Source organism: Canis aureus, chromosome 19 (genome assembly GCF_053574225.1).
Source record: "Canis aureus isolate CA01 chromosome 19, VMU_Caureus_v.1.0, whole genome shotgun sequence".
In the NCBI taxonomy this organism is placed as follows: domain Eukaryota; kingdom Metazoa; phylum Chordata; class Mammalia; order Carnivora; family Canidae; genus Canis; species Canis aureus.
In genome coordinates this window covers 5,678,779-5,702,341 of record NC_135629.1, presented here as the reverse complement: position 1 = coordinate 5,702,341, position 23,563 = coordinate 5,678,779, and the positions used below count along the sequence as shown (strand labels likewise).

The 23,563-nt window shown below is 54.0% G+C and overlaps 1 protein-coding gene across 8 annotated transcripts in view; it reads left to right on the top strand.

The window, feature by feature from the left end:
• Nucleotides 1-23,563, top strand: part of GRIP2 (glutamate receptor interacting protein 2) — a 95,702-nt gene that overhangs the window by 41,857 nt on the left and 30,282 nt on the right. Inside the window, exon 1 of one of the 8 annotated variants that reach the window (XM_077857698.1) lies at nucleotides 12,450-12,578. The exons of 6 other annotated variants lie outside the window; for them this stretch is intronic. In XM_077857698.1, coding sequence (XP_077713824.1) covers nucleotides 12,539-12,578 — 40 coding nt within the window. In that variant the 5' untranslated portion in view covers nucleotides 12,450-12,538. Of the gene's footprint in view, nucleotides 1-12,449; nucleotides 12,579-16,034; nucleotides 16,308-23,563 lie in introns of those variants that run through there. One more of the 8 variants, XM_077857699.1, reaches the window with a different exon arrangement.

Sequence of the window (23,563 nt, the reverse complement as noted above, 5' to 3'; positions counted from 1 at the left end):
GGTGTTCAGTCCTGATTCTACTCTCCCGATTTGAGTCTGGGGTCCAAGAGGAGGGGGCACACATCCTGCGCATGCACAGATGAGAGCGCACCTCTGCGTGGTCAGGGACAGCCCTGACATGTCATTGCTGCCCATACCTGCGCAGTGAGGAAATGCAGGTCTGGGGAGGAGAGGGGCCTGTGGCACTGGCCTGGTGGCAACACACCCATGCTAGACCCCAGACATTCCCAGGCCCCTGGGCCTTCCTCCCTAGCCTGGGCATAATGACACCCCCACCCCCCAGAGGATTCCGGGAGGTCAGATCAGTGAGGTTTCCTTCAGGGCCGCCTTGGGCCTCTGGGGGCATAAGATGGTCATGTTGGATTCAAAGAGTGGGGGATTTAATATGATGTGTGTTGATGTGAGGGAGGCAGGATACACAGAGCACAGGCCGTGGAGCCAGCTGCTGGCTATAAATCCAGCTGTGCAGCTGGGCAAGTGCCTTCATCTCTCTGGACCTCAGTTTTCCCATCTGTAAAATAGAGTTAATATCAGAACCTTCCTTGCTGGGTGGCTGCAAGGACAACTGAGGTGAAACTTTCAAAAGGACTTGGGGGTGAGGGAAATGACATGTTTGATGATGTTGGCGCTTCAGTGGGGTGAGGTATGGATGGGGGTGGATGGGTCCACTTGTACCTGGAGAAAAAAGCAATGTTCTTGCTTGAGGGAGGTCAAGGAAATCTCCCAGAGTGGGGTTTTTAAGGATGAGTAGGAGTTTGTGAGGCAAAGGGACTAGCTTGTACAAATACCTGGAAGCTTCAAAGACCTGCCTTAGGGAACTGAGAACTTTAGTCAGTGTGAAAAGTGTAAGGAGAGAAGGGAGCCAGCGTGGAGGAGGCAGGAGATTGGGGAGCTTGGACTCTGTCCTGAGGTCAGTGGGAGCCATGGAAGGTCCTTGAGCAGGAGAGAGGGGAGGGCAGCTTTGAGTGTTAGCACAGGCTCTGGCTACAGACTACAGGTGAGGATGTGGGGAGGAAGCTGGGTTGGGGTCCAGGTGAGAGGTGAGAGGTCTAGGGCGACGGTGGGCAGAATCGATGGATGTGGAAGCAGAGTAGCCTTTGCCATTCGCTCACTCAGCAGATGTCTGTTAGCACCTGTTATGTGCTACGTACTGTTCTGGGCTGTGGGGGCACAGTAGGGAACAAGACCAACCTAAATCCCTGACCCTGTAGAGCTAACATTCTGGGAGTGACAGCAGCTGAGCAAGGAAAATGCATGGCGGTGATGCATGCCATGAAGAAAAATGAAGCAGGAAGAGGGGATGGGGTGTGTGGGTAGTAGTGTGCAGTTTTAAGTGGGGTGTCCAGGCAAGGCCACGCTGAGAAGGTGACCTTAGAGCAAAGCTCTTATGGAGGTGAGGGAGATTGTGTGGCTGTCCAGGGGAAGAATGTGGACAGCAGAGGCCACAGCCAGTGCAAAGGTCCTGACGTATGGACATGTTGGGTGTTCCCAGGCTGGCAAGGCTAGAGCAGGGGGGCTGAAGGGGGAGGATGGAGGAGATGGGCTCAGTGAGGTTCTGGACCAAGGTGGGAGAGTTGATGTGTTGGAGGAGCAATGGGCAATTTTAGGGATAACGAGGTTATGCCAAGGTTAAGGATAGAAATCCTCCTGCTGGCTCCAGGGCGCCTCCTGGGCATAGGGAGGGGCTGTGCCATGCCCTCCCGAGCTCTGTGTGCCTGTGCCCCCTCCATGGGACGCATCCGTGATGAATTATTTACTCCTTTCTTCCTTCTGTAATGAGGCTCTCTCGCCTCCACATCCGGCTCCCGGCATTTCTCACAGTGCAGCAGCTGCACTGGGGTCGCACATCTGACTCCCAGTGTGGAAACCAGCCCCTCCCCGCCGTGCGCGAACAGCACCAGCTCTGCCCTCCTCGATTCCGGGGCGGAGGAGGGCAGCAGAGGTTCACGTCAACCACCGTGTCTCAGAGACCTCGGGATTTCTTCTTCTTCTTCTTTTGAATCAAAGGCAGAGATAAGGGGCCAAGCTCTGGGCCTGTGCTTTGTTCCCCGGGTATTTACTGAGCACTTACCGTCTGCCCGGTGCCACGCCAGTACTTCACATGTACTCCCTCATCCTCACAATTGCCCTGTGAGCTGTGAACTAATTGCCCCACTTTGCAGGTGAGGAGACTGAGGCCCAAAGGAGATGTGACCTTCCCAGGTCACGCGGCTAGGAAGGAAAGGGAATCCGTGCGCTCCCCGGGCCCTGCGGCCTGACCGCGCCCCCCCCCCACCACGGGGGCCTTCCTCCGGGCCGTGGGCTGCCCGCGTGGGGCTGCTGCTCTGTGTCCCCAGGCTCCTCGAGGTGCCCCGCCCTCCCGCTGCTCCGCAGCGGCGCCCCGTTTCTCAGGGGGTCTCCCGCCCCCACCGGCCCCGCCGACCGGGTCAGCGCCCTGGCCTGTGAGGGTCGCTCCCGCAGCGCACGCCCCCAGCTGAGCCCGGGCCTGGGGAAGTCAGAGCGGCCCTCCCGCCCCGCGCGTGTCACCCCTGGGACCAGGGCTGGTTTTGTCACCTAACATCCCAGCACCGTCTCCACTTGTCAGCTCGAATGCTCGGTCCAGAGGGACCATCTGCCTGTCTTAATTACCCGGATAATTGTGAGAGCCGTGGGCCCGTCTCCCTCCCGGAGCAAACAGCCCGGGGAGTGGAAACAACATCCCTTAGATGGGAGATCGCGGCTGACCGCCCCTCCGTGGTCCTTGAGCCTGCTCATTCCTGCCCTCAGTTTCCCTTCTGTGGCCCTGCCGGGCTCCCCGGGGCCGGAAGCCCCCTCGCTGCCTCCCCCACACACCCATTGGCTCTCCTTGCGCTGACTTTCTCTCTCCAGCCCCCGCATTTCGCTGCCTTGGCCGAGGTGACGGTGACTCATAAGCAGATGTGTGGGCAGGTGGGCGGGCCTGGAGGGGGGGCTCTCATAGCCACACAACTGGGGCAGCTGGGGTCCCCGTGGGTGACCTTGGGCAAGGTCCCTGCCGCTGAGTCTTGGTGCCTGTGTGCGGAACGGGTCTGTGGAGGAAGGTCTGTTTGAGGTTTGGAAGAGGCTAGGGGTCATTTAGAGCCTCCACCGGGGACTAGGTGAGGGGCCCCAGACTACCCGGGGTCGGAGCTGACACAGCCCTCCCCACACACCAGAGATCACAGGTCCAGCTCTGGCTCCAGCCCACATGCATACCCCTATTTTACACTTGAGAAGGTTGAGGCCATTTTTGCTCAAGGTCACCCAACCAGTCAGAGGTAGAGTCAAGACCTGACCCAGGACCCCACTAAGGCTCCCATGGCACTACTGCCGGAAGAGGGAGTGCTAACAGGCTGGCAGGGGGCAGTCTACAATGTTCCTCACCACTTGGGTGGCAGGCTCATCTGGGGGTAGATGGGCAAAGGAGAGGATATGGCATCTGGTGAGTTGATAGAAGTGGGATTGAGAGGTGCCTGAGGCTGTTGGGAACCCAGATGAGGCATCCAATCAGCTGGCTGGAGGATCAGGGAGGGCTTCCTGGGGAAAGAGACAGTGGGCCGCACTGGGGGGACTTGCAGCGCTTGGTCAGGCAGGTGAGGGATGAGGGAGGGGGCATCCCTGGGGGACCATGAGTGTGAAGCCAGGAGGTGGGAGGTGGAAATGGCTCGGGGTGCGTGGTGCTGGGGATGGGTGAGGTGGGTAGCCGGTTCTGGACTCGGGTTGGCAGCCTCCCAGTGGTTCTTCCTAAACAGCGCTGAGGGGCCGTGCAGCGTGAGAGGCCTCAGCTGGCTGGCAGCAGGCACTGGCCTAGAAATCTCAGGGTCAGGCCTTGTCCTCAAACAAGTGGCCTCTGCCGGGTTCCACCCCCAGCCCTGCAGGGCCCCTCACCCTCCAGCTCCACCAGTGGGAGCCCTGCGGCCTGGCCCTCGTGGTATACTCATGAGCGGTGCGGGGACCCTTGGGTAGACCTTCCTAGTTACCACCCTGCCTGAGGTTCCGCATCAGCCCCTGACTCTAGGGCTCCCTGTCAATACTCAGGTCTACCAGGAGGGCACGAAATAAAATGAGGCTCTCGCACCAAGCCCTTCTGAGAATGTGTGTCTACTGGACTGTGATTAAGGCTTTGGAGCTAGACACCTGAGCTTCCTCTTGTAAAGTTCCGACTGTAAAAAGAGGTGATCATCCCAGCCTCCTGGGCCATGGCCTGGGTCCAGACGTGGCATCTGACTCTATGCAGGGCCGTCCTGGGGCCCTGGGAGGATAATCATCCTCGGGATAATGGAGTGACTTGACTCATCCATTAACTATTCAGGAATAGGATAGGCTGCTTATGAGGTGGGGAGCTCCCCATTTGTGGAGGTATACTAGCCGTATCAAGCAGCAGAAGGGACTTCTATGTTGGGTTGAGGTGTTAGAGGGGATGAATTGTTGGTTTCTTTTCCAACATAGCAATCTAGGGATTATGTATAATCATCATTTATTTCTCATTCATTCATTCTAGCACTTACTGCATGCCAGGCCCGCCCCTGGATATAGGGTTGAAATCAATGAGCAAGATAGTCAAGGGTCCCCTATGGAAAAGAACAGGTCAAGGTGGGCTTCTTGGTGGAGGCAGCATTTAGGTTGGGTTCTAAGGATTTTTATCCTTAGATGGGGGCAGGTGGGAGAGTTCCACAAGGAGGGAAAGGCCCATCTGGAGGACTCAAGGAAGGAGCATCTGATTTTGACAATCTGACCCTCAGCCCGTACTAGCTAGAGGCCTTGGCCAAGTGTCTTCTCCTCTCTGGACCTCAGTTTCTCCTCATCAAATGGGAGAGCAGGGCTTTTGAAAGATTCCATAAGACACTAAACATCAAGTGCTGGGTACCCAGTAGGCACTTTATCCATGTTTTTATCCATGTTAGCCCCTTCTCTTGGGGGCCTATGCATTTGGACAAGGGTTAATTCTTGACCTAGAGGATGGAGGGTGGGCTTCTAGGCATCGTGTTCGCCACAAGGGCTGAATCTGGGCCCAGGGCCAGTCTCCCATTCCACTTGGTCACTTGAGGGCACAGGTCGAGGGCTGTGCCCACCCCTCCCAAAGCGTCAGCCATTGCCAGCTACAAGGGGGTTTCATTGTAATCAGACTCCACTATGCGGAGACCCCAGCCGCTGCTCCTGGCAGCTTGGTCCCAGGCAGCTGCCCTCTATGCCCATCCCTCTGCCCAGCATCTCATGGGGGGGAGGCTCAAGAGAGCCCACTCTTCCTTCAGTGTCATGCGCGTGATGGCCACGGTGCCAGGAATGCCCTGTACAGTGCATTGCCTCCTCGGGACCCAGCCCCACTTGCTGGGCCAGCCCACCTGCTCTTTGGGGCCTTCTGACCCCAGCCATGCTGGTTGGTGCCTTTCCCCCCACACACTGTGCACCTTTCCACCTCCCACCCTTTGCCTAGGCAGTTCCCTCTGCCTGGAATGCCCTTCCCACCTCATCCTTGAGTGGTTGGTTCCTTTGTCCCTCTGGGCTTAGCTCAGACACCACCTTTACCAGGCAGCTTTCCCTGACGCCTCCTTGCAGCAACCCTGACTCTTGGGCCCCCTTTGTGGTATTTGGGCTTGCAGCAGATCCTCTTTGGGTATAGTTCCTTCTGCCAGAGATGCTCGTGTTCTGACATCGTAAGTGATGATCTTGGCATGGAGGAAGTCCTGTGTGAGCAGCTGCTGGTCCTGAACCCAGGGCTCTCTCCAGGGCAGGGCAGGGCAGGGCAGGGAGGGCCGCTGCCAAGGTGGCATTGACATCCCGAGATGGGAATGCACAGCGCTGCTCTTTCCCAGGGCTGCACCCTGACGACTTGCCCATTCCTTTTCGTGTTTTGCTCTGTTTGTTTGAAGGGCAGTGAGAGGGCAGGTGGGCAGAGTCGGAGCAGCCCCCATCGGGGGAACATGGCTGAGGGTTGACTGGGGTCAGCTGAGGCCCTCACCTCCACTTAGGGACTCTCTTGGCATCCACTCAAGTTAGTTTCCTAAAGCACCTATTCTTTTCTTCCTCTAACTCTTCCATGGCTCCCCAGTGTCCTCAGGAGAGAGTTCTAACTTCTTAACATGCCATATGAGGCACCTGTTAATTTTTTACTTTTAACCGCAGGCTCCAGGGGTTGGGCTGAACTCCTCAGTTCACTCTGGCTGTTTTATCTAATTTTCTTCCCTTTGGTGCCTTATCCCCAAGCCCGGTTACCTCCCTCGAAACTGTCACTCTGTGTAACAGGTCTTTACACACGTGTGCAGCCTTGCAGTGCTTTCTGTGTGTTTTTCAGTTACAGAAATGAAATTACAGGGTAGGTCTCATTCCCCTTCCTTCCTCTCCCTCCGCTTCCTCCCTTCTCTCTTTCCTTCCTTCTCCTTTTCTGCCTTCCTTTCTTTCTTTAACTTGACTGTTTTCTAAGTCCATTCACTGTGTTGCTTTTTTTTTCTTTTAAGATTTTATGTATTTATTCATGGGAGACACAGAGGGAGAGGCAGAGACACAGGCAGAGGGAGGAGCAGACTCCCTGGGGGGAGCCCGATGTGGGATTCTATCCCAGGACGCTGGGATCATGACCTGAGCCGAAGGTAGACGCTCAAGTGCTGAGCCACCCAGGCGCTCCCATCCATTGTGCTTCTAACTGCTGTCATACTCCATGGGGAGTGGCCACCCGTCCCCTGCCCCGGAGAAGGAGACCCAGGTCAGCTTCACCAACAATATTCCCATTCCTGCCCCTTTGGGAGCTGTGAGGGGGGTTGGTCTTTGATAACTACCAGGAGTGAGGGTGCTGGGTCACAGCAGGCACCGACACCTCATCTCTCTAGCTGCCTCAGTTTACCCCCCAGTAGGAGTGCCCATGACTCTCCATCTACCCCCTCCATGCTCACCAACACTTGTTTTGTCTGCATTTCTAATGTTTGCTGTTCTGATGAGGGTCAAGTGAGAGTTCATTGTTCCGTTTTCACTTCTGTGGTTGCAGTGAGTTGGGATGCTCTGCATGAACCCGCAGCTGTTTGCCTTCCTGCCTGGTGCCTTGTCTAATCAGTCAGCGCCCCTTTATCTTTTCTTTTTCTTTTTCTTTCACTTTTTAATGTCTTTTTTTTTTTTTGGCTTTTATTATGTTTTTCATCGAAGTATTGGTTTTTTTTTGTTTTTAATTTTTATTTATTTATGATAGTCACTGAGAGAGAGAGAGAGAGAGGCAGAGACACAGGCAGAGGGAGAAGCAGGCTCGATGCACCGGGAGCCCGACGTGGGATTCGATCCCGGGTCTCCAGGATCGCGCCCTGGGCCAAAGGCAGGTGCTAAACCGCTGCGCCACCCAGGGATCCCTCATCGAAGTATTGTTGACACGCAATGTCCCATTTTTCTCTTCTCGTTTTGCATCGAGATGCATCCTGACTGCTTCCTGACGTCTCCCACTTGGCGGTTCCCCAGGCTCGCACAGTGGGCTGTCCTTGTCAGAAGGCCTTAAATGTGCGGTGGAAGAGAGACTGAGGCTCAGAGCAGGAGGGACCTAACCTGGGGCGCAGAGAAAATTGGGTTCCGGGTTTCCTGCCTCTACGGCACCTTTTCCTCTTTCCTTCCCCCTTGTCCACACCCACGCCCCCATGCCGTCCTTCCCTTTGGCCTGAATGCCATCTCCCCTGAGAGCTCCCTGACCCCCTGCCTTGGGCTGTCGGGCCTCCCCTCAGCCCTCAGCACCATCTCATTACTTATCTATATTTGCATTTTCTTCTCCCTGAACTGACAGCCAGAGAGGCAGTCTCGATGGCTCTTGTATTCATTGCAGAAAACTCAGGCCAAGCTTAGTTTCTAGCAGGTAGTGAGTGCTTAATAAATATTCTTCGAATGAATGAGTGTCCAGAGAGACGGGTCAGGGCTGTGATCAAGCTTGCTACTTCTGTGTGCCCTGTACTCGACAGTGTCCTAGGTGTTTGGGGTGTTAGTATGGATGGTATCAGGAGGACCTGGGTTCAAATCCCAGTTCACCCCTCACCCCCTATGTGACTGAGAATAAGGGGCTTCACCTCTCTGGGCTCCTGTTTTTTCATCTCTGAAGTGGGGATGTTGTGCGATGAAATGAGGAAACGCATGTAACACATTGAACATCAGGCCCCGCACACAGGGGTTCTTCTCTGCCTGGTTCTGAAAAGCCGTCAGCTGTGGTTCCTCTCACCTCCCAGAGCCTTCCCGTGCCCTAGGGCCAGCACACAGCCTGTCACCTGCATTCCCTTGGCCGGCATGCCCCTGTGCCCTCCAGGGCTGGGGGGAGGCTGCAGTGAAGGGCCCTGGGAACTGGCAGGTGTCTGGGGGTGCAGTGCAGGAGCAGCCCGCTGGTGTGGCACTACCCCTGAAACTCTACCCAGCCCACCCTGAAGCCGGGTGAGGACAGTGGGGAGGGGTGTGTGTGGCACAGCTGGCTGGCATGGGGACTGCAGCCAAATGGAGGCAGCGAGTGCCTCCTCTGTGGCTGCTGGAATCACAGACTGGCCTTTGGTGTCCCTATCTGTAAAATGGGGACCCATCCTATGGAAGTGTTTACCAACCAGGCAGGGGGCAGCGATTGTCCTGGCCTGGCCTCTGGGGTAGCATGAGGAGAAAGGCAGGAAGAAGCAATGGAACAGCAGTAAAAGGTTTATCTGTCTTGTCTTCAGATCACCATCTCTGCCTCCTTCCCACCCAGACTTCATTTCCGGCTGTCAGTCAGAGGCGCAGGGGGTGGTGGGGCAGGCTTGCACAGCTCCCCTGTGGTTATGATGGACTCAGCCCCGGGGTCTGACATAGAGGCAGAGGCTGAGGTCCAGGCCCCCACTGTGCGCTGGCGGGGGTCCCCAGACATGGCCCCACCTGGATCTCGGTCTTCCCAGCTGTGTGGCATAGGGTCATTTGATTCCCAATTGCAGCCGTCGCTGCCCCTGGGTGGGCAGAGGGACCAGGAATGCCAGGAGCCCTGCAGTGTGTCCTGCAGGGGCAGGACTGGCATACCGGAGAACATGATGCCAGTGGTGCCCTGATAAGAGACGCCAGGAAGGGCCCCGCAGGCCTGGTTCCGTGTAAGGAAGAGGTCAAAGGTATGTGCTGGACAGTCGCGATCCTCAAAGCCCTTCCCAGTCTCTGCCCCTCATTCCTCAGGGGTGAGAAGCGGAGGCTTCACACGGTTCAAGGGGGGCAGAGCTGGAATTTGAACCTGGGTGCACCTGACCCGTATGCTCTGCCAGCTTGAAGTTCTATCTCCCTGGTCTGTTTCCCAGTGTTGGTATGAGAGTGTTGACAGGGAAGTGGATGGATGAGTGCTTTCTGGCTCATTAGTATGCAGTCTCCCCAACCCTAGGGGGTGGGTGCTTTTAATGATCCCATTGTACAGCAAGGAAGCTGAGGTCCAGAGGGGTTTGGACGCATGCCCCTGATCACACAGCAATCCATCCTCCAATGGTCTCACAAAACCAGAGGACATGCGGATGTCAGGGCCTCTGCTGAACATGTAGGGTGTGCCCTCCAGCTCAGTGGCCCTGCCACCTCCCCGAAGTGGTCCAGTCTCCCTCTTGGCCCATTCACAGTGTTGGAAATGTGAAACAATCAAATGTTCTGACTGGGAGCTGCTGGCGGTCCGGATCCCTAGCAGGCCTGGCTTCTAGCCACCTACACACCCAGCAATCTGTCCCCCTCTTCCTTTGCTTCCCTGAAGTTTGGCAGCGTGCATTGGATGAGAGGGGTCGTTTTTGGAGCACGGCCAACAGCAGCTTCATCTGCTCTCAGCTCCCAGAAGGGACCCCCACTGCTCATTGCCAGGCCCTCCTCCCTTCTCCCTGAGGTGGTGCTCCGTGTCTGAGGTCCTTGCAGAGCCTTCTTACTCCTTAGCTCTACAGCCATCCTTGGCTCCCCTTGCCTGTGGGATGAAAGCCAAATTCCAAACAAAGCACTTCTCAAACTTCATATGCATCCCCTGGGGAGCTTGTTCAAATGCAGATTCTGATTCTGTGGGTCAGGGTGGGGCCTGGGAGTCTACATTGCTGAGGAGCTCCCAGTGAGGCTGAGGGGCTCCTAGGGAGGCTGCTGCTTATGGCTACCCTTGGAGGAGGGAGGCCTTACTAGACCCTTCGTGGCCTGGCTTCATGTGCATGTCCTGCCTGGGCTCCTCACTGCTCACACGGGATTGCATGTCTGGATGCACACCTGCAATGCGTTTTCCCTTCTTTGGCTCAGTTCCTCCCATCCTTCAAAATCAGGCTCAAAACACCTCCTCGGTGGACCCCTGACAGAGCTAACTGCATCTCATCTGCACTTTCCAGACCCCTCTACTAACTCCTGAAATCTGGAGAGGAACATAGCAGTGCCTTTTTTTTATTAAAAAGATTTTATTTATTTATTCATGAGAGACACAGAGAGAGAGGGGCAGAGACACAGGCTGAGGGAGAAGCAGGCTCCCTGCAGAGAGCCCGATGTGGGACTCAATCCCCGGACTCCAGGATCATGCCCTGAGCCAAAGGCAGACACTTAACCGCTGAGCCACCCAGGCGTCCCCAGCAGTGGCTTTTAAAAGAGACCTCTTAGGTGTGAACCTGGCTGCACCCCTATAGCTGGGTGATCTTGGGCAAGTCACTTCACCTTTGTGCCAGATACTTATTTAAGCACCACTTGTTCTAAAATGGACTAACGGTTGCTTCTAAACCCACTCTTGGATAAAATCAAGTGAAAATGTGCTCAGTGGAATGACAGGGACAGAGGGCAGGGAGAAGATGCTGTTGCCCACGTGTCTTCTGGTATCTTGGTCCCCAGGGCCTGGCACAGCAGGCATTCAGAGAAACGCTGCATGGAAGCTCTCCCATAACCCACGGCGTGACCTTTCCAGGAGCTTCTCATCCACAAAAGTAAATTCCAAAGGAGCAGGAAGAGAGACAGATCACCAATCTTAATCGCTCATTTAAATGCATCTGTATGGTGAGCAAATATTTTCTTATACGAGAGGACAGATGTAGCTCTGAAGTCTTGTGCACCACATAGCCCTCCACGGTGAGGGAGCTGTAAATATGGGGTGGAGGGCTGCGTGGTGCACAAGCCTTTAGGGGAAGAGGGTGAGGATCTATTAAGAGCAATTCACACGCTGAGAAGGGCCAGGTCCCTTCCTGCCTCATGTGGAGCTGGGACTACCCCGAAGCGGTCCTTGGTGTCCTGCCGATGGTCAGGATCCTCACTGAGAGCCTCATCCTGACTATCGCTGGGCACCAAGGACCACACTGAGAGCCTGCACCTCCTTCCCTGTCCGGCTCCATTCTCCCAGCAAATTCTTACCAATTCAGGCCCACTTTCTCTGACCAAGTGCTCACCACCCCTTTCATGGCTGAGACCTTGACCTCACTGCTGGCCCAACAACTTTGCCTGGAACCTGGACCCTGCCCTCTGGGACATACGTGAAGTCACCCAAAGGAGAAAGCACCCTTGGGAAGTGGGCTCCTTCCCTCCTAGAAAGAGCACCTGGTCCCTAACCACAGTGCTGCACAATTTCATTCACTGCAGGACACAGAACAGATTGCAGCCCCATTTGTTCCCATGTGCCCAAAAACTCCATGGGAGCCAGGACCTCACCTGTCTTACCCTCTGCTGCATTCAGCAGGATGCAACATGTAGTTAGGTGTATACAGGCTGTTGACACCCTGTGTCACTCTCACCCACCCTTCTCCCCAGCACTTATGCAGCGTCTGGCCCTTGGTGCCCACACACATTGGTGGGATGGAGAGTACAAGCAGCTGGAGAGCTGGAGGAGGGGTCTTGTGTGTCCATCAGGGTTGTCAGGGTCAGTCCCGAGCTGGCATGGAGGAATGTAGGCTTGGGCAGGGCTGAGGCCCAGCTGGGGCTGGAGTTGTGACCAGCTGCCCCTGCCCATCAAGCCCAAGGCAGGCAGATCCTCTGCCCATCTTGCTCGGTCTTCCCCAAGGCTGGGGGGATGCTCCAGGTGGCAGGCTCCTGGGCTCACCATCCCCATACCCCGCCTTACAGAAAAGTGGAAGAGCCCCAGGGGACTCTGAGCTAAGGGTTTCTAACGTGAGACCTGTAGACGCTCTCTGGTGCATGGCTGCACTTTATCTGGCTCATGTCCTGGCATTCTGTGTAAGATTCTCTCGGTATCTGTTACTTAAAAAAAAAGTTTAGAAGGCACTGTTCCTTTTTCTAGATGGAAAAACTGAGGCCCAGGGAGAGCAGTCACTTACCAAAGTCCCAGGGCAAGGTGGGAGGCAGGACTGGCCCTCCTGGGGTCTCTGTGCCCGGGACCCAGCGGGAGCCCCAGGTGCACCCTCTCCAGAGCTCCCCACCCAGGCTCAGACTGTGGGCATGGGGGTGGGGACGCTGTGGAACTTCCCAGAGCCAGCCGAACAGCAGCTGTGTCCCCTTTAAGCAGAGAGCCGCCCGCTGCAGTGGGTGGACTCGGTGCCCAGCCAGTGGGAGCCCCGAGCTCCCCTCCCACAGCCCCTCCCGGGGAGGGAGAGCTGAGCAGCGTGGCTCCCGAGGGAGTTGGTGGGCAGCCCGGGAGACAATAGCAGACATGCTGTGTGGGCTCAGCCGGGAGACCCCTGGAGAGGCGGGTAAGTCGTGGGGACCCGGAGGCAGGAACCCTCTGGAACCGCTGCTCCCAGGGGGAGACCGGGACGGCCACTCCCCAGAGACCCAGAGCCTGGAGACAGTGCAGGGCTGGGACACCTGGCCCCAGGGGCCTGGGGCGGCACGAGAGGACTGTCCTTGTGACCCTGGCCTCCGTCCTGCAGCTGGGGACCCAGGCCACGAGGCTGTGCGCTGTCTCGACGGCAGGGGCAGCAGGTGGACCCGGGGTTCCGGAGGGCGGCGCTCAGCCCCTCAGAGTGTCCCAGGGAGGTGCGTCCTGCCCGGCCTAGGCATGAGCTGCTGGGAGGGAGCTCCCTGCCCCGAGATGGGAGAGCCAAGGCCAAGCTCAGGGCCGTGTGGAGGGAGTTCCTGGAGCAGGGGACAGAAGCCCTGGGAATGCAGTGGCGCAGGTGTCATCCCCTGTGAGAGGGGCTCTGGAGCAAACAGGGCTGCTCCATCCGTCTGTCTGGCTGCCTGTCTCTCCAGCCGCATCCTGCGGGGGCTGCCTTCCTCCCCTGCTCCCCCACCTCCCGCTTGTCAAGAGCCAGGAGCAGGGCGTCTTTTACTGGGAGCCCTGGGCTGCCCCTGTCAGTCCCTTCCCACACTCGACTTACTTCTGTTGGTAGCTCCTTGAAACAGTTCCAAGGGCAGGGGTGTGGTCCCGACGGACAGATGAGGAAACAGGCTCAGAGAGGGGTGGCGGCCCACCCAAGGCCCCACAGCTCCAGTGAGTGGCCAAGGCAGGACTGGCACCCCGATGACTTTTATAGTCCAGGAAACTTAGACTCTGACTCCTTACCATGGCCAGGGGCACAGACCGGGTCACCCCCAGGCCTCTAGATAATAACATGAATAATAACCGTAGCTGACAGCTGCTGAGATCTAACCTCATGCCAGGCTCTGTTCTAAGCTCTGTCTGTGTATTTTCTCATTTAATTTTTACAATACTGTGAGTTTGGTACTATTCTTCTCTCCATTTCACAGCTGGGAAAATTGAGGCATGGAGGTGTTAAGCGACTTGCCCAAGGCCACACAGCCAGAAGTAGCAAAGCTGGGATTTGACCCCATGTGGTCTGCCTCTGTTCCCTCCTGGGGACCACTCTATAACTGAGGCACTGCCTTCCTGGCCTGGGTATATCTGTCCTCTCTGACTTGAGGCCCAGGTGAGTGGGTGACCTTGTCCAGCAGTGGTCAGAGCCACAAGGGCAGTAGCGCCCTGGGGACTTCCCCCTGGAGCACTGCCAGGGAGGTGTTTTCCCTCACCCCATGGGCCTGTGGCCGTGCTCACCTGGGCTCAGGCCTCAGCATTGCCTGCCTGGACCTTTGCTCCAGTCTCTTCCTCAGCCTTCTAGCCTCCACCCCACCTCCCCATACTGCCCTGGAAGGGAGCTTGCTAAAACTCAAATCTGATCACAGCTCCTTATCTTGGCATTCAAGGCCCTTCTTGATCTCCTTGGTTTTTTTTCTCTCTGTTGATTTACTTGACTTACTTGACCCCTACCCTCACCTCACCACTGTAGTCCTCACCCTAGTCTCCTCCTCAGGCCACAGAACCTCACGATTACACCTGCTACAGTTGATGTCAGCACGGGAGCTTTTTTTTTTTTTTTTTTTTTTTTTTTTTGGAGAAGTCCAAAGGTGGAGCTTAGGCTCAGTGGGATCCAGGTACTCAGTTAACATCATTAGGATTCTGGGTTTCTGCTTTTCTTTAGGCAAGCTTCATTGTCAGGCAGACTCTTTCCTTTCCTTGAGGTGCCCAGAGAGCCCTATAACCTTTGAGCTTAAGGTCAACCAGGTCAGTCATGCCTAAGGAAAGAGAATCTGTTTCTTAGTTCACAGCAAACATCCCAGGGCCGCCTCTTGGTGGTCCAGCTTGGACCACACACTCACCCCCGACCAATCACTTGGCCTCTGATTGACCAGCCTGGCCCGGTCATGTGGCCTCCCAGGAGCAGGGGACAAGGATAGCCAACAGGTGACTACTCCATACACCCTCCGCATTTTGCAGGGAAAGTTGAGGCCCTGGGAAGTCAGGCCACTGGCAGAGCTCCTCAGTGAGAGCCAGGCTTGGGATAGGGGGTCTGTGGAACCCACTGCTTGGTGCCCTTTCTCTGGCCCCGGTGGACTCCTGCCTACATAGTCCAGTCTTGTTCACCACCCACTAACCCCAAGCCCCTGCGGAAAAGGATGTGACCAGGGTTGGGGGCACGGTGGACCTGAATACAGATTTTGGCCAGAAGCCCCACCTCCCCAGCCCCTCAGTGTTTACTCTGACTTCCTGCCACAAAGTTGTCTTTGTTCCCAGGGCCTACTGGGCCTCAGTGAGCACTGGCCACCCAGCCAGGGCCTAGGAGTGCCCAGGCAGGGTGTGTATGTCTGTTGTGGGAGTGGAGGGGGGGAGTCCTTCTGCTGTGGCCTGGGCCACCCACTCCTCTGAGGGGCTCTCACCATGCCTGCCTGGGTTGTCAAGCAGGCCAGACCTCCTACTCCACGGCAGGGGCTTTGGCCAAGGGGAAACCCCAGGCTCTCGGCCACAGAGGCCACAGTGTGGAACCAGGGAGGCCCAGCTGTGCATCCTGGCTTTCTGCTCTTCCTGATTCTGTGACCTTCAAAAACTCATTCCAACTCTTTGGTTCCCATTCTCCTACTCTGTAAGTGGGAACCAAATTCCAGATGATTTACTGAACACTTACTGTATGCCATGCTTTCCATGCTGGGCACAGCAGTGAACAGACAGACAAAACCCAGCTCTCTGGAGCTGAAATCCTAGTAGGCAGAGGTGGATAGTGAATGAGATTACTATGTTTTTTAAAAAGTGAGTTCTGTTAAATGGTGTTGAGTGCATGAAAAAAAGTAAAACACAGAAGGAGGGAATGAGAGGTGCTGGAGTTGGGTGTCAGGGAGCAGGCAACAGGCTGATTGGGGAAGACCTTCCTGAGAAGGTGACATTTCCACAAATTCCTGAAGGAGGTGAGGGAGGGAGTTTTGTGAATGACTGGGGAAGAGCATTCTGGGCAGAGGGAATAGCCAGTGCAAAGGCTATTCTGGGGTGGGCACAAGTCTGGTGTGTGGAACAGTGGGAAGACCAGGGAATTGGAGTGGAGCTGGTGAAGGGAAAAATATTAGGAGGTGAAGTCAGAGAGGCCAAGGGCCTGTCAATTGTGGTGAGAACTTTTGCTTTTATTCTTCACAGAGTGAATTGAATCTTTTCATTGCCCTAGAGAGCCCAGGCCCAGAAGAGGTAGAAGGCCAAAGCCTGACTTGAGCCTGCACCCTCATCTCCTATGGTGTCGGGGCCACTACAGCCCTATGGCCGTGGTAGGGATGTCAGCTTGAGTGTGGCTTCAGGGCAGGGCTGGGGGTCCTACACACCTCATGGAAAGGGGATTGTGGGGTGGGAAGCCTCTCCAGGTCATGCTTATGGCCCCTGGTACTCTGCTGTGCCCAGTCTCTGGGTGCTTGAGTCCTAACCTGGGGCCTCCTGGAGGCTGGCGCCCAGGTGCCACTCCATTGGGGTCTGTTAGCCTTGTTTTACAGAGAGAGCGTGCAGCCGAGGGGTAAGGTTGTGGCCTGCTGGGAGGCCAGAAAGACCTGGACCCCAGCCCTTTCTCAGCAGCTCACCAGCTGAGTGACCTCTCTGGGCCTCAGTCTCCTCATCTGTCAAATTAGGAAGTCAGTGAGCCTCCATCCATGCTCTCAGGAGAGTTAAATGAGTAAGTGCATATAAAGTGTGGGCCTGGCGCTCCTTTTTTTATGTTCTTTTTTCTCAATCTTTGGCAGCAAGTGAATTGGGCATCTACTTTTTTAATCTCTTGGTATATTTCTTGGTATAAATCTCTTGGTATATTTCCCTTAAAAACGTGCATTGAACAGAAGGAGGGGTCATCCTGTTTGCCAAGTTGATCTTTCCCTGCTTCTGTTTCCATGGGAGGCTGGCCTCTGGGGAGACTTGTCAGCTGCGGGGGATCTGAGCTATCACTCCGAGGTCAGCTTGTACCCGATGTATCTCCATCCAGTTATTTGTCCTGGGCCAGCCTGCGACGGCTGCTGGGGCATTCTTCTGTGGGTAGTGCCCAAAGGAGCTGGGCTGCTGCCTGGATCAGAGTGGCTGAGTCTCCCCAGGACTGTCATGGGGTGGGTGGAGGAGGCTGGGAGTGGGCCCCATGGCTCTGCCACTTAGGAAGGAGCCATGTGATGCTGGGCAGTTCCCTTGACCTCTCTGTGCTTGTTTCCTCATGTATCACACGAAGATGATCATGGCACCCACCACATGGGAGTATTGTGAGGATAAAGTGGTAATCATCTTAAAGTTCATAGAACAGGGCTTGGGTTCAAATGTCGACCCTGCTCCTTACCACTGGAAGTCAGTTAACCTCTGTATGCCTCAGTTTCCCCCCTCTGTAAAATGGGAATAATGATCATAGCATCGCAGGAGGTAGTGAGGATTCAACGAGACAATGCCTACGAAGCACCTAGCACAATACCCAGCACTCAATAAGGAGTTGTTACCATTATTAATCTATGAAAACCTTTGTAACAAGGTCAGTGACAGGAGCAGGGGGAGAACTCCTGTGTTTCAGGGTTTCTCTGTACAGCCTATCATCTCACTGATTCCTCACACCAACCCAGGAGGTGGGCCCCGGCACCCACGCCAGCGCAGAGGAGAAGCCTGAGGCTCAGAGAGGAGGTGACTTGTCCCAGATCCCTCGCCGGTGGCAGCAGCAAGGTTTAGAATCAGAATCTGAAGTTGCCTAACTCCAAGGTCCACCCTTCCTTTAACACTGTACCAGCAATGCCGGCCGAGGTGGGAACAGCCGAGCTGGGACTAGCAGATCCCTTGGCGGGGTGCTGGGGCTGCGAGCAGCTGCCGCTCCTGAGAGTTGGCAGTGGGGTCCTGGGTGCAGTGGTGGGGCCTGGACCCAGGAGCCCCCATCTCCTCCTCCACGGGCCGGGCTGGCCCTGCTGGCGGCTGGCTGTGGTGCAGCCTCCTGCTCGCCTCCAGTGGGGCTGCAGGACATTCGTTTTCCCAGGAGCCCCCCTCGGATGCTGAACGCGCCCTCCTGGACCCGGCTCCGCCACGCGGAGTCTGCGGCCCCGCCCCCGGCCCCGGCCCCGCCCCCGCCCCAGGCCCCGCCCCGAGCCCCGCCCCCGCCGCGGCCCCGCCCTCTGCGCCCCTTTCTAGCTCAGGCGGGGTCCTGGCAAAGGCAGCCTGGCCGGGGGCAGACTTCCTTTTCCCTTTGTCAGAGCTCAATAGCTCCCTGGGGCCCCAGAGAGACGGGATAATGAAGGCAAATTAGCAAAGCTTTCAAGAGGAAGAAAATAAAAAAGAACAACCCCCCTTACCCCCCCCCCCCCCCCCCCCCCCCCCCCCCCCCGCGACCAGGTGTACACTCCGTTCCCTGCACTGCCGCGCTCCCTCCTGCTCCCCTGACTCGGCCGGGCCAGGCTGGCATCGCTGTGGAAATGCATTTCCCTCTGAAGCGAGTCCTTACAGGACGGATTGACTGAAAGCAAAAGCTCATAATTGCCCATTGCTGGAAGGAGGAGACGGAAAAAAAGAAACACGCGGATAAAAATATCCCTGTTTTTATGCACGTTTCCAGCTGAAAATTGGTGGGAAAGATGTTTTTGAAAAGCCTTCATCTCTAAGCATGTAATTACCAAGTCCCAGAACAAAAAGGAGACAGAGCAGGAGAGAGGGAGCAGGTTCTGCGAGGGAGGAGGACGGGTATCTGAACCCCCGTGAGGTTTTCTATAAATAAAATAATTCCCTCAAATTCTCAAGCCTGGGCTGGCTGGAGCGGGCAGTGGAGGGATACATCCCCATTCTATGGATGGAGAGATAGAGACTCAAGTTGCACAGCCAATTGGAAATTCTGGCCCCGCCTTGATTCTGGGTTTGAATGCTGCCTCAGTTTCCTGCCTCCCTGGGATGCTCATGAGAGTGGGCCACTGTTGCTGAACAAGCATCAGCAAACATTGTAGCTATTATATAAATATTCCTCATGGGTGCCTTCCTGAATATGGTAGGGGGGTCTTGGATATCTAGAAGCCTCTTACCTAGCAATTAGCTGTCCTGAGTGGCTTCAGTCTCCAGGAGAGATCATCAGAGTCACACACTAAAATGCACACGCCTTCTCTCGAGAAGAGTCTCTCAAGTCCCTATTTATTGCCCACTCACTCTTTGTCTGCACATGGTTGTGTGAATTTTGATTTGCAGCATAAAGTCAGGCCTGCCTGACAGCCAGGAAAAGAAATGCTTATAGCCTGAAGCCCAAAGCCCTTCAACAAAAAATTGTAGAAAGGAAGGTGTTGGGGTCACTCAGTGTTGAGATGAGCAGACCTGACACCTCTGACCCAAAGGAGGTAATTGCGGCCCAATTTGGCACTGTTTACTTCAGTGGAGCAAAATCTGAATGTTGGGGTGTAGAAAGGGAGGAGAGGCAGTGTAGAAGACAAACGTGGAGGATACCCCAGAGACACCCCTGGACATGGGTCCTCTCAGAGCCGACATCCTGAAGTCTTTGCTTCAGAATCCAGCGTTTGGGGATCTCACCATTCCTCAATCTAGGTTTCCAGATCTTTTGTTTTTAATTATCTGTGCTCCAAACCCTACCTGTAACCCACTGTTGTTTCATGCTCCATTCTTTGGGATCCTAGTGCTCTGAGTTTGGTGAACTTGACCACTGCTTTCTTGTCCTCTCCTTACAGGACAATCTCCCTCCTTCCCCCATCCCCAGGCTCAAACCTGGAGCCAGCAAGCTTACCTCTGGTTTTCCCAGGACAGCCCAGGAGAGAGGGATTTTCCAGTGGTAGAACCTTGTTTGCAGGGGATAGGGCAGGTTTTAATTCCAGAATGGCCCACATGAAATACCAGAGATATTCACTGTCACGTAGTTGATAGAACCCAGTCTTTTTAATTTTATTAGCTCAGAAACATCTTGTTGAATCTAAATGAAGTGCAAATTAGGGAGCCGTAATGGGAGGCATTATACTTAATGGTGTGTTGCCTGAATTGGTGGTGGCTGGTGTGAACAAGGGACCTGGGGGACGAGGGGAGGCCCAACTTCAGGGGCCCTGGAAATGATTCTGGGCTTAACTGCTGTCTGATTTGTTATTTACTACCTTCTGGCAAGCAAAGGCAGCCTAGCCTTGGTCTGGAGAAGCAGAGTGGTGGGGAAGCTGGGTAGTTTCTCAGTGGTTAGAGCTGCAGGTGGGGAAGGGTCTCACCTTCCTGAGATCTTGGCTGAGCCACGGCCCTGACCTTATGCTGAACCCAACCCAGTCCCAGCCTGAGCCCCACCCTGACCCTAGAGCAGTGATTTTCAATGGGAGGCAGTACTGCACCCCTGGGGGACACTTGACCATGTCTGGAGTCAATTTTGGTTGTCATGATGGGGTGGGCTGTTACTGTCATCTAGTGGTTAGAGGGCAGGGACGCTGCTAACCCTCTACAGTGCTGAAGAGAGCCTGCCCACCATGTGGAATTACCTAGGAAAAGAAAAAAAAACATGTCAATAGTGCAGAGGTTGAGAAACCTGCTGTAGTTTGAACCCTATCCCTGATTCTGACTGAGCCCTGACCCTGACCTCAAGCTGAGCCCTAACCTTGACTCAGCCTGATGCCCCTCCACCACCACCACCACGCCCCCCAAACCGTAATCTGATCCTCTCCCTCATGAAAAGGACCTCGTTGGGATGGGATACTCAGCCTCTATTCCTTGCCAAGACTGATTCCTCTCCAACCCTGCTTCCTCATGCCTCCACAGAGAAGGGAAGATGGGTCCTATGAGTTAGGTCTTGTCATAGCCAAAGGCTTAGGGAGAGGAGTGGCGTTCCTCTCCCTAGTGGTGAATAGCTGAGCCAGGGTCTGCACTAATGTGGGGCTGCACCCTGAGCCCATCCTTTTAACATGGGGCCAAGCTGGAGCTGCAGGGATGAGGGCAGCAGGAGGGCTCTTCTTCAAGAGCAGGCAGGGGCTTGTGCAGGCTCAAGTGAGGCCTTAGGAAGCTGTGGAAGCCCATGGGGCATACCTGGTGCTGGGAGGGGTGGCCCCCTGGGGGCAGCACAGGAGAGCCTACCAGCCTGATGGTTTGTCACTTGTCTTTCCCAGCTCAGTCTGGTGCTGAGAAAGGACCTGGAGAAGGAGTGTGAAAAAAAAATAACCTGGTCTGGGAAAACTGGAAATGGAGTGGTGTGGGCAAGGGGCCTGTGGTCGGGTCCTGGCTTTTTGCAGAAGTTGCCTTTGCCAAGGACCTTGGTCCTCTGAATCACAAGTTTTCTCCTCTGCCAAGTGGAAGTGATGGTAGCACCTACCTCCTCCCAGGGCCACTGTGAGAAGCGAATGAGATATAAGGGGAGAGTGTGGTTGGTTGGTGCATGATGCATGAGCCCCCTTCCCCTCACCTGTCAAGGCATAGAGGAAAATCCAGAATATGCACAGTGCCTAAAACAAGGGGTTGCTGAGGGGAGACAGGGGCTCTGGCATTATCACAGAGCAGGTAACCTGAAACCTTCCAGCTTCAAAGTCCTTTGAGATGTACACATGAACTCACAGGAAATTAAGAGGGTGAGCTGGAGAGGAGATAAGCATGGTCTCAATAACCACTTCTATCAGTTTTGTACTGGTGTCTGGCCAGTGCAAAAAGGCAAATAAAGAAAAGGTTTGAGGTTTTGAAAGTAAGAAACAAAATTGTCATTTTTCACAGATGACAGAAAATCCCAAAGAAACTACAGATTAACTATTAATTAGAATTAATACCAGGGTTTTAAAGGTCAGAATACAAAATCAACTGTATTATTATATACCAGCAACAAATGATTAGAAAATTAAATTTGAAAAATTATCCAATTTACAATAGCATTAAAACACTTCAAATATCTAGGAATATATTTAATGAAAGATGGACAAGATCTTTGCCCATGAAAGGACTTCTATCCAGAATATATAAAAATTTGACATCAAGAAAACAACCCAACTTAAAAATGGACAAAAGCTCTGGATAGACACTTCAGCAAGGAAGATATATATGGATAGCAAAAAGAAGTTTACGACCTTAGTCATTAGCCAAGTGCACATTTGAAACTGCAGTAAGAGGGACGCCTGGCTAGCTCAGTCAGTGGAGTGTGTGACTCTTGATTTTGGGGTTGTGAGTTCTAGCCCCATGCTGGGTATAGAGTCTACTTAAAAAAAAAAACAAAAAACAAATTAAAAAAAAAACACCTGGGTGGCTCCCTTAAGATTGAACATCTGCCTTCCACTCAGGGTGTGATGCTGGGGTCCTGGGATCAAGTCCTGTATAGGGCTCCCTGCCGGGGGCCTGCTTCTTCCCCTGCCTGGTCTCTGCCTCTCTCTGTGTGTCTCTCATGAATAAATAAAATTTTTTCTAAACAAATCTTTAAAAAACCATAATGAGAAACTTCTACATATCTATTAGAATGACTAAAATTTAAAAAAAGAAAAACCCTACCGTTGCCAAATGCTGGGGAGAACATGAAGCAGCTGGATCCCTCTTACATTACTGGTGGACATACAAAATAGTGACCACTTTGAGAGCCAGTTTGGCAGTCTCTTAAAAAGTTAACCTCATCCTTACCATATGATCTAGCATCCTAGATCATAAATATCCTGATCCTAAATATCCTGTTCCTGGATATTTACCCAGGTGGAATGAAATGTTCTGTTCAAACAAAAACCTGTGTGCAGATACTTATTATGGCTTCCTGTGACATCACCCCAAACTGGAGAGAGTGGAAATGTCTTTCAACAGGTGAATGGCTAAGCAAACAGTACATCCCTGCAGTGGAACACCAGTCAGCAATAAAGAGAAACAGACTACTAATCCATGAAAAAACATGAGCGAATCTCAAATGGTGATGCTAAGTAAAAGATACTAGACGCCAAAGCCCACATACTGTATGATTCTATTTATATGGCATTCTAGGGAAACCAAAATGACATAAAAAACAGATCAGTGGTAGTTGGGGGCTGAGGGTGAGGCAGGGACTGGCTACAGAGAGGCAGCAAGAGACAATTTGGGAGGCGATGGAAATGTCCTAAATCTTGATTGTGGTGGTGGTCAGGACATATTTCCCAAAACCCAGAGAGAAGCACACCACAAATAATATTAATGTCTGTAAGATTTTTAAAAAATAGATGAAAATACAAGTTAGGACAATATACTAAAACACCACACATGCAGAGTACTGGGCCCCACCCTTAAAGTTTCTAATTTACCCCGTCCTAGGGGGGGCCCGAGAATTTGCCTTTCTGACAAGTGCCCAGGTACTGCTGGTCTAGGGACCATACTTTGAGAACCTCTGCGTTGCACTATTCTCTTTTCCTTACGTTTGAAACTTATGAAAATGGAAAGTCCCAAGGAATATCTATTAGGCATTTCATAAGAGAGGGGGAAGGAAACAACAGTTGAACAACTAATAGAAGAGTGTCTTCTAGAATTAAAGCTAAAGGAGACAGATGTATTTCTCGCTGCCCAGAATATCTGAGAATATGAATTGTAAAAGATAAAGCACAGTCCTCATGAAGAAGCATGGATTGGAGCCATTCAAGATTGAGTTTGCTCATGGTCGGCCCGGTCTCACATGTGCAGTGGTGCCTGTTTGTGAGAGAGCTGCCCGTCCCAGCCGATGTGCAAGCACAGGCCTGGGTGGTGGAGTCCACAGACCCTCATTCTAATCCAAATTGCACAACTTCCAGCTGTGTGGCCGTTGTGCTGCTGGGATCCTTGGCTCCTTTATCTGTACAGTGGAATAATATACATTGTGGAGATGGTTAACCACAGAATGTCTGAGAAGGTCCCTGTATGTAATTGGTGTTAGAAGAAGGTTTTTCAGCCCAAGAGCAGAGATGGAGCCTCCCTTGAGAGAAGAAGCCATGAGGATGCTCCAGCGGAGACCCAGGTGGAGCTGGGACCCAGGCTCCCAGGAAGGAGCCTCTTTTTCAGGCCACA